The following is a 15,702-nucleotide window of genomic DNA, read 5'->3' on the forward strand; positions in this document are numbered from 1 at the left end:
TTCACTTTAATTTACTGTGGGAGTTTGGAATGGCAATAGGTTGGAGTCCCTACTATACAAGCCACAATGTGCCGACCTAACTAACATGGTCTTGTCTGCACAATTTACATATGGATTATTAAGTAATAGCTAAGAGAGCCCCCAAACTATGGGATAAGAAGGTGCTGCTATGACATTGAAAACCATGATTTGTGGTGGTGTGCTATTTGCAGATGGAAGGATGTTGTGCTGTTCATAACAGGACCAATGGGAAGTAGTGTTTCATGAACCGCTTCACTATAGAAGGATGCTTCTTCCACTAAGTGGAATAAGGTGCAAATGTGTCCCGTCCACATTCATAAATATTCCTGAAACATCTGAAACAACAATAGTGGGTTACAAGTATTATTTGATCCTCTAGTGCCTTTGTAAAAGAAAAATACTGAAGTCAGATTCTAGATTTTGACGATGAGCAGTTTCGTCTCTTTCCTCTGTCTTACAGACGAGTGGGATAGTTGCGGACCGTTTTCTTGAATAAACCTGACTGATTTCCATTCTTGTCACAATATATAAAAAGTCCTTGTTTTCTTCTCTTTTTCAGGTTTTTATCAGAAAGAGGATATTCAGCTGCATGGAGCCTTCAGTTTCAGCTTTCTTAAAAAGTTGCTTTTAATACCAATCGAGGAAGTAGACAATATGGTAGGAGAGTATGTTTTTCTTGCCTTCTGTCTTGGAAAATGTGTAGTCATTGCAACTGGTCAAGGGTGTGTTTGTTTTAGTGTTGATGCTCTTGTCTTCTTGAGCTGAAGATAGGGTCTGTCATTTCCTTTTATCAACTTGAGAGACCTTGAATGAACTCAAAAAAGATTCTGGGTGAGAAGTGAAACAAAGAACAGAAAGAAATTCGGCCCTTCCAGGGAAAAAACCTGAAAGACAAAAGTCTGCTTTAAAGAACCATGCAAAATTAGGGTTGGTTGGGTTGAAGAAATACTAGCATCAGCCTCCAAATCAACAAAGAACAAGGTGCTAACTGCCACTGCTAAGAAAGCCAATACTCAAACTTTTTCGTATGGAGCTGGCCATAAAATCTTCAAAAAGATTAAAAAAATCTTTCATGGTCAATGTGTATAGAGCTACATATGACCACCCAGAATTGTAGTCAGAAATGTTAAGGTTAAATTTAATTCCCAAAGACCCTAAAATAATTTTAGGCATAGACCTTCTTCTCATCTTGACCCAAAATTGGACTGCCAATCCACAAATAAATACAGAACTCCAAAGCCACAAAAATCTCTTTGCAGACACTGGTGGATTGCGAAGTGGCATAGCCTCACAGCACACCATACTACATATATTTTAGTTATAGAACGTCCCAATGGATCTGCCCTCCAATACATTCAGCCATCACAAGTGTCTTTTTACCTACCATGCCTTATCTCTACTTGATCCAAGAACTCTGTACGCCACCAACACAATATTCTTAGACTTGCAGAATTCCAATAATTTGCTCTGGTTCAAATATATGTGGCATTCCACCTGCAGAACATAGCACATTGTCAACTGTAAACGAACTGTTAACACAAAAATACAAATTATAATTCTGAAAAGTAAAGGGGACTGACCTAAAAAAAAATCACAGTTGCTGGCAAAGGGGAGCTTTTCAGAAATATCATAAACATCTTACTGCTATCCTTTAACCCTTCATTGAAACAGAATATAAATAACAGTTTTATATACAGTACCCCTGCCTACATGTGTAACAGATGTTGTCCACGCCATAATTATGAAGACGACCCAGTTCAGGACAGGTTAAGTGTGCGAAGCCGCCCATCAGTATATACTACAATGTTTCAGCTCATTATATGGATTGTGTACATTAATGATTGCAAGCTCTAGCTCATAGGCAAGTGAAGAAGTAATCAAAATGTTTTCCATACTCCTGCCAATAGGGATAAATATAGCACATCTTGAGAAACACTAGTACAAATAATGACATATGATAGAGGGTGGATGCTGCCCACAGAAACAAGAACAGCCCATCAACTATTTCTTAACTAGGGACTATGATGAGGGAACACACGTGTTATGCCAATGCAGTCCTCCTGAAGCTAGACCTTTGTGTAAATTGCCATCAGAGCTGCAGAGCATGATTTGGAGTAATACAATCCTGCTTCAGATTAGAAGGAGAATCCTTGCTAACCCTATGCTTAAAAACATTGTTATATGCTTAGAGTATTGACGGTGTAGCATATGCTCCATATAAAATATTTGTTTGCCACCTAAACCTTGGGAACTACTCAGGGTTCCCTATTCAATCAATCCAAAATTCTTTATTTCGCTTACAAAAACCATAAGAGAAGCAACTATACAAATCAGGATTAGACCACACTAAGCTAAAAGGAGCGTTCAGGAGACAAATGTGCAAGTAAGAAATAAAAGGTGCTCAGGTTGACATAATGAAACAGCATGGACATGGCATGGGTGTTGCAGTTCCCAATAATTTATGGTTGGGATCTCTCTGGCAAGACTAAAAGGCTAAAGTGATAGTGCATTAACAAAACTTGTAAAAATCAATTTCCAGATTTATAACCCACACATAGAACAATAAATAATAATTGCCCTCGTCCGAAAATAGTGCCTTTGCGCTAGGTCAACAATAGACAAAATTAAAATACATAAGATATTAACATTAAAACAGTTGTTTACAATATAAAATAACAGCATTGGTGTTTAAACCACTCTTGCCTGGTCAATACAGTCTCCATTTTGTCGATCAGGACCAGACAATGGTGTTAGCTGCGCCCTCCTTCTAATCGCCCAGAAGTGGCCTAGGAATTTCGCAGCAGAACAGGCGAAAAGGGGTCTATTTATTTTATTTATTTTACAGATTTGTAAAGCGTTTGACTTTAGCATTTGAATTTAGTATCCACAGGGCGTCTTTAGAGCTTCGGGTCCCTAGTTGTCTGCACACAGGAGCTAACCACTTGCTTCTTGGTTTCGCATAGGCTGTGCATGCAAAAAAGACATGACCTAGACCCATAATTGCGAGAGTTTTTAATTTCAGAGACACGGACAGTATCCTCCAGGCCTCTAGAACTGGCCCACCGTTGAGGATAGACAACTATGAGGTCTCCTTCTTTCCTGATTTCACGGCGCGGGTCCAAGCACAGAGACACAGTTTTCAGGCAGTCAAACAGGAACTCCGCAACAGGGAACTCAAGCACGCCATGCTTTTCCCGGCCAAATTGAGAGTGGAATGGGATGGTAAACCATGGTTTTTTGACTCTCCAGATGTTGCCTGGGCCTGGCTGGAGGGGTGGGCAAAGGTTGGTGACGCGAAAGGAGTCTGACGCAACAGGTCCAAACGACAGGAAGGTGAAGAGTCTACTGTTCCAATGACGAAGGCTGGGATGGAAGCCAGCGGACTGGATGAACAGGAATGAGTAGCGACATTGTCCACCTGCTGGTCTAACATGCGGTGACATCTGCAAGTAATGGGTGGGGGGGTGTCTCCTGGGGGGGTGGGGGGTGGTGGCCTGGCCAGGGGGGGGGTCCACGGGGTGCGTTCTAGTTTGTTGTTGCGAATGTGTGACAGGCCTAATCTGCGCTCTATAGACATGTATGATGTTATTCTGACGGTTGTGTCCTTAGACGATAAGCACTGATTTCTTAAGTTTACAGTCTAAGCCACGGGTTGGAGGGGTCCGCTTCTCCTCTGCGTATGTAGCATGGTTTGGGGTAGTACAGGCACTCTGCCTTGTTGGGGGGTGGGCAGTTTGAGGTCCACAGGCAGGGGAGCAGGGAGGGGGGTGGGGGGAGTTGGAGGGGGATGGTGGGGAGGTTGACAATATTGATTGCAGAAACACTGAACAGCTTACATTTTCATTGACAGAAGAGGGGTGGGGATTGTTATGTTTTTCTCTTTGTTTTAGTTTTAGGTTGCATTTTAGCTTTGCTTATGGTGGGGTGCATGTGACAGTGATGGGATTTCAAGGAGATGTTGATTACAATGGCAGACGGGGAAATGGGTGACTTGGAGATTGAAGTTACTGCCCCGGTCCAAACCCTGGTGCCTCCCATGACCCTCCTTACTTGGAATGTGCGCGGGTTGGGGGACAAGATTAAGCAAGGATTAGTATTGCAATATATCCGCCGTGCTGCCCCAGCGCTTGTATTGCTCCAGGAGTCGCACTTGGTAGGGTCGACTTGTAAGGCCCTGGATCGCTGGGGGTACACGATGGTGGTACATTCTGAATTCTCTACTGGGTCTAGAGGAGTCGGGATATTGCTGTGCAAGCGCTTCCCTTTGATTATACAGCGGATATGGACAGATACACAGGGTCGCTTTGCGGCTGTTTCTTGTTTGTGGGAAGGGAGAACATTTTATGTGGTGACAGTGTACATTCCACCGGCCCTTCATGCTGTTGCACTCCCCGCCCTTAGTACTTTTCTGTTGACGATGCCGGAAGGGGAGCTTATAATAGGGGGAGATTTCAATGTGGTTTTGGATGAGGGGCTAGATCGTCATCCTTGTAGACAGCAGGAAGCGGGAAGGTCGAAATTGGCTGGTTTCACAGAAGCCCTAGGCCTCACGGAGGGGTGGAGGTTTAAACACCCTGGGGAGCGCTGCTACACCTTCTACTCGGGGTGCACAATAGTTTCTCACGTATAGATTGCTTCTTCCTCTCCGCTGATAGTCTGCCCCATTTGACGGAGGCAGTGGTGGGCCCCAGAGGTATCTCCGATCATTCGCCGGTTTCCATGACATATTCCACCTATTTGACAGCGCGTAGGCTTATTTTCCCGATCTCCCCTGGTTGTTTGTGTAGTATTCTCTGTATTGTGCCTCCCTGGCACCTGTAGTTAGAATCTCTCTGCCTGTATGTTCTATGGCTTTGTAGTAGAATGTTGCCTTCTGGCAGTTGATAGCTTTGTCTGCTCCCTGTCGCTGTGCTTCTCCTAAGCTGAATAAACCTGATCTACAAACTAATCTGTTGTCCAGCCTACATCAATACTACAAAATTGTTGGCGACGATGCTGCTTAGGAGAAGGTAAAAGAACCTGCCTTACCTCGTTTCTCCTCGTGTTCCTGCCAAGATTACACTGTGGATCGAGTGTACTTGAACTGCAGCTGTTTGACTCTCTGGTGAAGATCATCAGTGAAGATAAGTGGTCCGCTTTCCTTCTGCGCGTATTAAATTAACTTTAAGCCCATTAATCAGCTTAATTTACGAGCGCTCAACGTCATTGGAGTTTGCAGGTTCCCCAAATTCGGAAAGAGTTGGCCATGGTTACGAAATATTACTTTCAGGAAAATGCGGACTCGGTTCGCTCGCCGGGGTCCTCTGGGAGGCGTACAAAACAGTGCTGAGGGGCCAGGCGATTGCCATCATAACGGGTCACAAGCGGGCTTTACATGCTGATCTTCAGGTGATCGAGGGTGACCAGGCACTGTTACAGTCTAGGCATGAGGACAACCCTACAGAGGAGCCTAGGCAGCAGTTACGCCTTAAACTGGCGGAATACACTGAGTATCAACGGGCCCAGGTCCGATACCGGCTTTTACGGTCACAACATACTGTCTATGAAATTGGGGATAAAGCGGGGAGGCTTCTGGCCTGGCTGGACAGAAAGGAGCGGGCACAGAGGACAATAGCGCAACTCCACACGCGATCCGGCGCGGTTGTTACTACACCTGCGGATATCGCTGATACCTTGGCCGACTACTATGAAAAGGTTTATACCCCCACCGCCCAGATGACAACAGAAGAAGCGCAGACATATATTCAAGATATAAGAATGCCGTCACTAACAGATGCTGACGCATTACTCTTGGACTCGGACTTTACGAAGGACGAGGTCCTGCTCGCAATACACTCCTTACAGTCGGGTAAGGCCATGGGACCAAACGGTATCCCTATAGAGCTATATAAGCACGTCTCGGATCTCGCGGCTTTGCCTCTTTTGAGGATGTTTGTCAATAGCCTGAATGCGGGGGAACTGCCGCAAGATCAGCGGACAGCCACAATCATTGCTCTACCCAAACCTGGCAAGCCTCCAGACGAGTGTGCGTCGTATCGTCCGATATCGCTGCTAAACGCGGAAGCAAAGATATTGGCAAAAATGATAGCTAGTCGCCCTAACCCCTCACTTGACAACGCTTATCCACCCGGATCAATCTGGGTTTATGCCAAACAGAAGCACTGCGCTGAATTTGAGCCGTGCCCACATGGTAATGACACAGATACCTAGTTTGTCGGTACCGGCGGTGATTCTGTCATTAGATGCTCAAATGGCCTTCGACATGGTCGAATGGCCATATCTTTTTGCGGTTCTTCGGCATCTGGGCTTCGGACCCAAATTCTGTGCTTGGGTAAGATTATTGTATACCAAGCCTCTTGCACATGTGGTGGCTAACGGCCACATTTCCAGAGATTTTCAACTTGGCCGTGGCACGCGGCAGGGGTGTCCTTTGTCACCTCTGCTTTTCGCCTTAATACTGGAGCCCCTGGCGGCATGGATAAGGTGGGATCCCATGATTAAGTGCCTTAGCTGGACGGAGACGTGGGAGGATCGTATATCCCTCTACGCTGACGATATCCTTCTATATTTGACCATGCCCAGGCGGTCAATAATAGTCCTCCTTAATATTTGTGAAATCTTTGGTAGGGCTTCGGGATATACCATCAATTGGTCTAAATCGGTCTTGTATGTTCTTAGGGGTCCCCCACCGTTACTCCCGGCTGATTGTCCTTTGGTAATCACTGATGGGCCATTTAAATACTTGGGGGTCTGGGTGACTGCTAACTTGGACACCTTTTTCCAACGTAACCTACTACCCCCGCTTGACCGTTTCCGTACGGATGTGAAGCACTGGCACACCCTACCGCTGACCCTTTTGGGGAAAGCGGAATTATTCAAAATGATGACTTTACCGCCGCTACTATATATTCTTGAAAACACTCCGTATCTTGTGCCTTTGAAATACTTTGCGTCAATAAATACACTGGTTTCCGGTCTCCTTTGGGGGGATAAACCGGCACGCGTCTCCAGGCAAAAGTTAGTTAGGGGCAGGTACGATGGGGGCATTGCACTTCCGGATATGCAACTGTACTACTGGGCAGCTCAGTTAAAGATCCTAAATCACTGGCTTCATGCTCCACAGACTGAACCGGCGTACAAGGCGGATAGGTACGATCTGGGTGCTGGAGGGGTTCTGACAGCGCTTTATGATGTTAAGAATGCGGCGGCCTTGGTGGGACCTACGGCCCATACAGTGCGGCTGTGGTACTTGGCAGCGGCTCGCCTTAAATGTAAAGATAAGATCACGCAGATGACGCCACTTTGGTCATCGCACCGGCTTGGCCAGCTTCGCAATGGTAAAGGGTTTGAGGCCTGGGATCTGATTGGTATCTCAACGGTGGGGGATCTTTGGCGGCGGGGTGCGATCCTTACGTTTGATCAACTGATGGGACAATATGATCTGGCGCCTACCGAGCGCTTTAGATACCTACAGATTAGCCATGCCCTCCAGGCAGTGATTCCTATTGGCGAAGAGTTGCCCGAATCCACGCGCTGGAAGACCGACTGCTTACGGAACATATGCCCAAAAAAACGACCTCGTTAGTGTACCGTAAGCTGGTCAATAACTTGCCTGACCTCACTACGAAACTAAAGGCAGCATAAGTGGTGGAGATAGGTGAAATGGATGAATCCGATTGGCAGACCGCGCATGTCCTCTGCCAGGGAGGTGGCTGTGCCGTCTAGGCTCCGATTGGTGCAGCTAAACATTTTGCACCGAGTGTATTATACTAGGGTCACTCTTCACAGGATAGGGAGAATTGCACATCAGTATTGCTTGCGGGGATGCGGGGAGGAGAAGACCTTCTTCCATACCATTTGGGACTGCACTTTCATAGCTGCATATTGGGCCAAGGTTATGCGAACTATATCACAAGTAGCAAAGGTCACACTGGTTCCGGAGCCGCGTTGTTGCCTGCTTAACATTTGGGAGCCCAACGACTTGAGTCACCACATGCAAGATTGGGCCACGCTGGCTATTATGTATGCCAAGCGAAACGTGGCTAGGGCGTGGGGGTCCACCTAGGTACCAGCGCTCAGGGACTGGTGTGCTGATCTTGACTATGCAATGGTAGCAGAAAAAGCGGTGTACTTGCATCGAAAATGCCTGCGGAAGTGGACAAAGATTTGGGGGGCTTGGAACGAGTATAAGGGATTCATTTGTGATCCTCCACAGCTAGATAGTGACACTGACTCCGATTAGAGGGGAGGGGGGGGGGGGGAGGTTCTTCGAAGGGGGGGCCGGGGATGAAGTACTGCCATGATCGTGGGTTCTTTATCTTCATATGTCGCTATATTTGTCTTTTGCTCGTCGTCTGCTTTGCCCTCACAAATGTATGCCCTATATGTTTTATTCAAATGCAATCATTCTTTTTATGTTTATAAACAATAAAAATCTTTTTTTTTTTAAAAGACATCCCCTATTAATCTGTGTGCACGTGAACAGGAGGGACAACCCCTGCATTGGGTTTTCTTATTCAGCCATGAGTTAGAAAAAGCCTTAATTGGTAAGCTTCCGTGTCTGAACTGTGGATACAATTTCCTGTCGGCTGGCACCTTGATAATATCAAAGTAGCTTTCTAAATGACAATTAGTTTTTAGGATAATGAAACTATATGTTAGGTTGCAGAGTTGTCTTTTCAGAAGGTTATTCTGATCAACCCAAGCCCAGTACACAAGTTTTACTTGGATTCTGGAATGGGATGGTGGATAGCCGGTAACCTGATTTGGCAAACCAATGCTGGACCGAAGACCGTCTACCTGTTTAAGCGAGCCAATTATTTTTGTGGTATCCAAATTAGAGATCTCACAAAGGGCAGCAGCATAGGGTGCCTGATCAGGAGTGGTGACCAGTTTGTGCCAAAACAGCAATGGGAAAAGCCTTGCAAGATCGCTAATAAACTTAATACCCAGATCAAGCTTAAGAGAAAAAAGAGGCATGCCTACGGGAAAGGATATCAAATTCCTAAGGAACTTATTTAACACAACTGCGAGTTTGTATGTATAACTGTGCCCCATAGATCTGGCCCATAGAGAGCACTGCACACAGCCTTGCAGCTGTACAGTTGGAGAGCAGGAGCTACTGACTTGGTATATGATAGTAAGTCTAAAATAAATTCCCTTTGGGATTCCTTAAAAGCTTACAGTAATATTCAAACACCACATTCAATCAAATCAATTAATCACCAACAGAGTGTAACGATAGCCAAAAACCCAATATGGAAATGTTTATTAGATATATCTATACATTCAATTTAAAAACAATTTATGATAGGCAATGCTCCCGCCTCAGAGCCCCAGTTAGCTGAGTGAATTTCAAGGATGCCTTGTGTGGATGATTCTTCCAAGCCATTCCCTCAGATAGTTTGATACCTAAGTAGTCAAAAGAACTGACCCTATCGAGCTGGACATTGTCCAGGAACAACCCATGGGGGTTTTAGAAACCAGTACGGTATTGTCAGCTAATTGTAGTGTGGAAATTTGATAGTTCGCCAAAGATGGTGCATCAGCTGGTATGGAGCACAGAAGGAACCCCCGCTGGATCTTGATAGGCTCAGTGGATTGTCCGTGGTTTCCCCATCTCACCCGGGTGTAGTTTTCATTGTGCAACCTGATTAAAATGTCCAGGATCGCCGGGGGCATTCTCATATCCCTAAGCACCCGCCAGAGTGAATCCCTGGGCAGAAGTTCCAATGCTTGTTTTAAATCTATAAAGGCAAGGTATAAACTTCCCTTGCCCAAGACAACTTCCTTCCAATATAGCGTGACAAGACGGAATACTTGATCTATTGTGCCGGTCTTCCGCCAAAATCCTTCTTGGAGTGGCGAGAGGATGTCATTCTTATCCATCCAGTCCTGGATCTTAATTAGGAGGGTACGCCAGATGACCTTTTGGGCACAATCGATAGGCTGATCAGGCAGTAGTTGGAAGGCATCGACTTAGCCCCTTTCTTAAAAATGGGTATTATTTCGGCCCCTTTCCACAAATCTGGGATCCTCCCCCCACCAGCTATATCATTGGCCAGTGTCATATTGTATGCTGCCCAGTTATCCCTGTCTGCACAGAAAAGGTTGCCAGGGATGCCATCCGGGCCTGGGGCTTTTGCAGGTATAATTGCGTCCAAGGATTCCCTATTTATCATTTGCATAGATAAAATCAGATGTTAACGCAACATTATAGTAAGGTATGGTAATAATATCCTATGGTACATTAAAAAAAACAACTCTGAAATTCACTGAAAAAACAAATATTAAAGCAATGTTATAGTTAGGTGAAAATTCAAATTAAAACGTAACATTTTAAACTAAAGATAAGGCTGAAATTCACCAGTTATAGTTTACGGACCTAACTAGAACATGCGCACCCACCATGCACTGCATACATTTTATACTTTGAGATTTCTTCAATGATGTCATTAAACATGTCATGAGTGATGGAATATGTGAGGTCATAAGCAGTGCATGGTGGAGGCACAAGTTCTAGGTAGGTCAGTAAACTATAACTGGTGAATTTTCATCTTACTATAACATCAATGTAACCTTCATGTTTCTTATTGTATAGTAAGATATTATTATCATGCCTATTTACAACGTCCACTAACCTTTGTTTTTTTCAGTGAATTTCTAGGGTGTTTTTTAACGAAAGTGTCATTTTATAAGCATTCCTAACTATGCCAACCCACGCTGCACATGGCTGAAGGCTCCACACCCACATCCTTGCGGGTGGCCAACGCCCTGCCAGGCACAGCCTTTGGACTGGGACCTGCACTCCACTCGAGACACTGTGGCTGCCAACCCTCCAACCCATCTGGTGCTCACAGCCTTTGGTCATAAGGAATAACAAAAATGAGAAAGATAGAGTCAAGGTACATAAGAGAGTTGGACACAAGACTGGACTTAATAATGATGAAGAACTTTCGATACATATCTGATAAGTCTTTTTTCACCATTTATAACAACCACGTTGCACCCTCTTACTTCCCTATGTGCCCTGACAAGTTGTGTGTGTAGGAGAGATATGAGTAGGGAGCTACACATAAAAATTGCATCCTTATGGCTAGCAGGTATAACACATAAGACAGTAGGACCCTAGGCAAAAAGGAAACATGGAACACTTGAGCATGATGTAGGGATTGAGTAAAATAGCCTCCTGGAGCGAAACAACATACCCACAGATAGTAAAGTTTAATCGAGATTGTCATGATTATTTGCCACTGTAGGAGTTTTACAGAATCTATCACAATCATGTGGTATGCAGTGTTGATCTCCATTAAAATAAGTGATTTGTATAACTTATTTTGGAGTATATTATAATGTGGATCAGAAGGACCCATCCACTTCCCTTTTAAGAGATCATCTAGCTATGAAAGACCAAAGCGTGGTCATACACTTTGCCCACATGAGAGTGGGCTGCCTCCGTTTGTCATCTTTACCAAATGCACCAGGGTGTAGTGCCCATCTATATACAATCTTGAGGACGATTTCTTTAGCTCCAGCAAGGCAGGAGAAATGATTAGGATTCTAAGGGCCTGATTTAGATCTCGGCGGGTATCCAGTCTGCTGTATTACGATACACTTTGCAATGAATTCCTATGGAGGAGTACGGATGCAAGGGATAAAGGATGCTAAAGATGCTCCAAGGATGCTGTGGATATGATGCAGTTGATGGGGTCTTCCTGCAGGGATTCCTCAGTCCACAAAGATGGTGAGTCGGTCCTGGTTGCAAGGTCGAAGTCCCACAAAGTCCTCTCCAGTCTGGACATGTGTCATTGTGTGTGATGTAGTCTGTGATACTCGTCCTAATTTTGGAGTCTGCGACTGCGTCCTTTAAGAGGCAAATCTGATGTTGCCATGTTCCTCTATTCCCCCGGGGCTTAGCTTGCCCATAGTTCAGAGTACATGAGACCAGACCATGATCTGAATGTGAGAGAGGGAGCTAGATTGCCTTGGTAAGGCCCAGAATCAGAGGCTTGTCTAGAAAGATGAAATCAAGTCTGGTATATATTCTCTATGTGCCCGAGGATAGTGTGAATAGTTCCGCCCCATGTCGGGTCTGTTACTCCATGCATCTATCAGGCCCATTTATTCTAGGAGGAGTTTGACAGTTGCCGACCGGGTCACGGCGACTCCCAATCCTGTTTGATCTGAGTCTGTCTCCTGATCGGATACTAGGTTGAGACCTCCCCCATTATGACCTGGCTGTGAGGAAGTGGATTATTGTTGTCTGGAAGTGCTCCTGCCCTTGGTTAGGAATGCATATCGAGGCCAGCGTTAGTGGTTTGCCCATCAGAGATACGCTTATGGCTACCCACCAAGCCTGTGTTATCTCCAAGGGTCTCTTCCACTATCAAAAGCATCTGCAATGAATCAGATTCCCCACTCCCTCACTCAGTTTGGCCCCAGAAGAGAAGTATTGACATGGGCACTCTTAATTTCAACCAGGCTTGATCTTGTTTTAAAAGGTGGATCTCCTGAATAAGCGCACCATCTGCCTGTAATGTGGTTAGTTCTTAGAGGATAGATCGCTGTATGAGTGGATTATTGAGACCCCTCAGATTTTATGTGTTAATATTAAATGTGTAATTCGCCATTAGTGCAATATAAGTCTGACACTGCGTTTACTATCCTTCTGTACCTGCTGTTTAGATGGGTTGACTATGTAGTGCAGGTTCCCATACCTCATTCCCCCTAACCCGTTTAACATCATAAGCCTGAACAGGCAAGAGTTCAACAGTTAACTGAGAAAGGTGTTGGGCACAAAGTGGTAGAGGACTGATAGGACACTTTTTGCACTATACCAAGAGGGAAGAGAGAGGAAAAGAAAAGAAAGAATTCAGAGTAATGGACATAGGGAGTAAAACCTCTGTCAATGTCCATCCAAATGGGAACCCAAAAGCTGCTCCTTCTTGTTTTTCAGTGAGTGTCCGTGTCCTTCTGGGCCTCTGTGTGTCAAAAGTGTGTGGCTCGAAAGAGCACAGCTGCCCACAGTAATGTTTTTTCTTTTAAAGAACTGTAACTCTCTCGGGTCGCCGGGACACTCTTCGGAGTAGCCGTGCGCTATAAAAGTACCCTCTTAACATAACATAACATAACATAACATAACATATGCCCAGGAGATCTTGCATTATTTTTAAAGCACTCTGAACTGGAGCTGTATGCTCTTCAGCTGGAGTGCAGGGACCTTTTGTGGTTGGTGGTATGGCTGCATTTTGTAGCCTGCAGAGTGTCACAAAAAGAAAGACTCAAACACACATTTAGATTTGTAAAATGCTTTATTTAAAATAGTTTGGTGAAAACAATTATTATGCATTGCCATGTGTATATTTATAAGAATTACTTTGGCGAATGGCTATTGATAAACTATTGTGGTGACTTTTTGCCTTAGCCAGTAGGTCTGCTTTATATAGATTGATGTATTGACCCCTTGCTAAAGTCAATAGGAAAGCGTTTTATATTTTGGTGTTCTGACTCTTTGTCAAAACCAGTAGGTCCGCCTTGGTTAAAATTACATATGTATATTGTTACTTTACGTTAAAAAAACTCCGAAATTCACTGGAAAATCAAAGGTTAAAGTGATGTTACAATTCGGTGAAAAACTCAGTTAAAATGTGTTATTAAAATTCTAAAAACAACTGAAATTCACAAATTAATTGAAGTACCTATAATTCTCACCCTCACCATGCATTGCTAATGACCTCACATTATCTCATGCATGACATATCCTATGATATCATTGATAATATAAATGTGACATCTGAAATGACATCACTGATGACTACAATGCACACAGTAGGGTGTGATTACATTTACTGTTCATTAACTATAAATTGTCAATTTCAGTGGTTTTTAGAGATTAAAATGTTACATTTTAAATTACATTTTCATACAAATATATATAGATAATGTATATGTTAAACAATATAAAATAAAACATTTCATTAGAAAATATTTTATCAACATTTTTTGAATTGATAAGTTCATGTACATTATTTTTGATTAAAATATAATTGAATTACTTCCAGTTAGCTCTATACATCACTTAATAATTATTACTTCATAATTAAAATTATTTTTTTTACTTTAAGAGGGAACTTATTTTTTAATTTAAAATTCTGACAAAATATTATTTTGTATTATTTAGTATATTTAAATTAATTAAAGATTTAATGAAAAATTAAGTTAATAGTAGTGTAGCATTTTTTTTTATGTTGTTCTATATTTAACATAAATATAGTTTGAAGATCCAAACAAGGTGCAAAGAACCTGCTTGCATTATGCAGCGAACCTGCTGTACTTCCTAGAAATCTGGTGCCATCCCAAAAAAAATGTCCATAGGTAATCAGTTAGCAGCAGGGAGAGTTACCTTTAGCCAACCGCATTTGTACACATTATCTAAATTATAACTGCACATTGACTGAGCAATGTATAATTGCTTGCATGCAGCTGGTGAAGAGTATTTTCTAAAAAACATTTCAAGCATGCATAGATAACAAAAACATGGCTCACACTGCCTGGTTTAACAGAGTAAATGCTTACACAGTTTAGAAAGAAGCAGCATCCCTCCCCCTCCTAATTTCACAATGTACATGCTGCATGTGATGATTTCCCACCCTTCAAACTACCCATACATCCAGCAAAACACAGCAAAACCAGGACCTAAATCCCTTTTAGGTTAGTACTCTGCCTTGGAAGATGCACTGTAGCTATGTTCAGAAAGGATTTGTGTCCCGAAGGATATTTCTAGTCTTCAGGGGTGATTCTTAGCTTAGTAAGGTTTAACCAACCAGCCTTGACACAAATCCTGCTTTTGACTAATTTTTGGGCTCTTATTCCTTTCATTGTTGGTAGAACCAAGTATGATACATAACCATCTTTGTCAAAAGCTTTCTTCTGACCTGCAAGACAGCAGGTGCATCCAGCTTTCACTCCTCTGTGGATCCTACTTGTTGTGGTCTTTCACCCAGAACACTTCCAGGTGCAGCCTGGAAAGCAATCCCAACTATGCCACTATACAAATAAACCATTCACTCTTTACAGTTCAGAAGCAAAATGTTAAGTAGATCTCCCCTAAGATGATTTAGTAGCCCAACTAAGAGATTACAAGATGAACCACTTGGATTCACCATGAAATTGAAGCCGAGGCTATCTTGTGGATTGATGATGAACCCTTCTATAGATTTCATTGTACTTCATACTGGAGAAAGTGGGGATATCAGTCCCAGAAACAATAATACATTCAATCAACAGATAGCATTGAAAAAGCCCAGACTCCACCATAGGTCTTATAACCTGATAGAATGTTGGTTCGCTAGCTTTTTAATCACAGTCTCTTACCTGGTTGCAGACAGGTTTGTACTTGAGCCCTGGTTTGTTAAGGATCAGCTCCAATTGCCTGCGGTTAAAATTTGACACCCCAATGGACTTCACAAGACCAGCATCCTTGCACGCCTCCATGGCCTGCACGACAAAAAGGCAATAAACCTGTGAACAAGACTTGCATACCCCTTGCATACTTCGAGCAGTAGCAGCACCCCCTCCCCTCAGTGCCTTGAGACCCTCATGGGTAAGTAGTGCGCTTTACAAGTGACTGATTGATTGATTGATTGAAGAGTTATAACTCACAGCAAGATAACAGTAAAGTTC

General features: G+C 43.5%; 1 protein-coding gene across 2 annotated transcripts in view; it reads right to left on the reverse strand.

The window, feature by feature from the left end:
- LOC144796670 (estradiol 17 beta-dehydrogenase 5-like) overlaps positions 1–15,702 on the reverse strand; it is a 121,307-nt gene that overhangs the window by 70,201 nt on the left and 35,404 nt on the right. For both annotated transcript variants that reach the window (XM_078668208.1, XM_078668207.1), the window contains exons 5-6: positions 15,394–15,516; positions 1,406–1,515 (exon numbers count right to left, since the gene is read on the reverse strand). In XM_078668208.1, the coding sequence (XP_078524334.1) occupies positions 1,406–1,515; positions 15,394–15,516 (233 nt within the window). The remainder of the gene's footprint in view (positions 1–1,405; positions 1,516–15,393; positions 15,517–15,702) is intronic.

This window comes from Lissotriton helveticus, chromosome 1_1, assembly GCF_964261635.1.
Source record: "Lissotriton helveticus chromosome 1_1, aLisHel1.1, whole genome shotgun sequence".
NCBI classification, from domain to species: domain Eukaryota; kingdom Metazoa; phylum Chordata; class Amphibia; order Caudata; family Salamandridae; genus Lissotriton; species Lissotriton helveticus.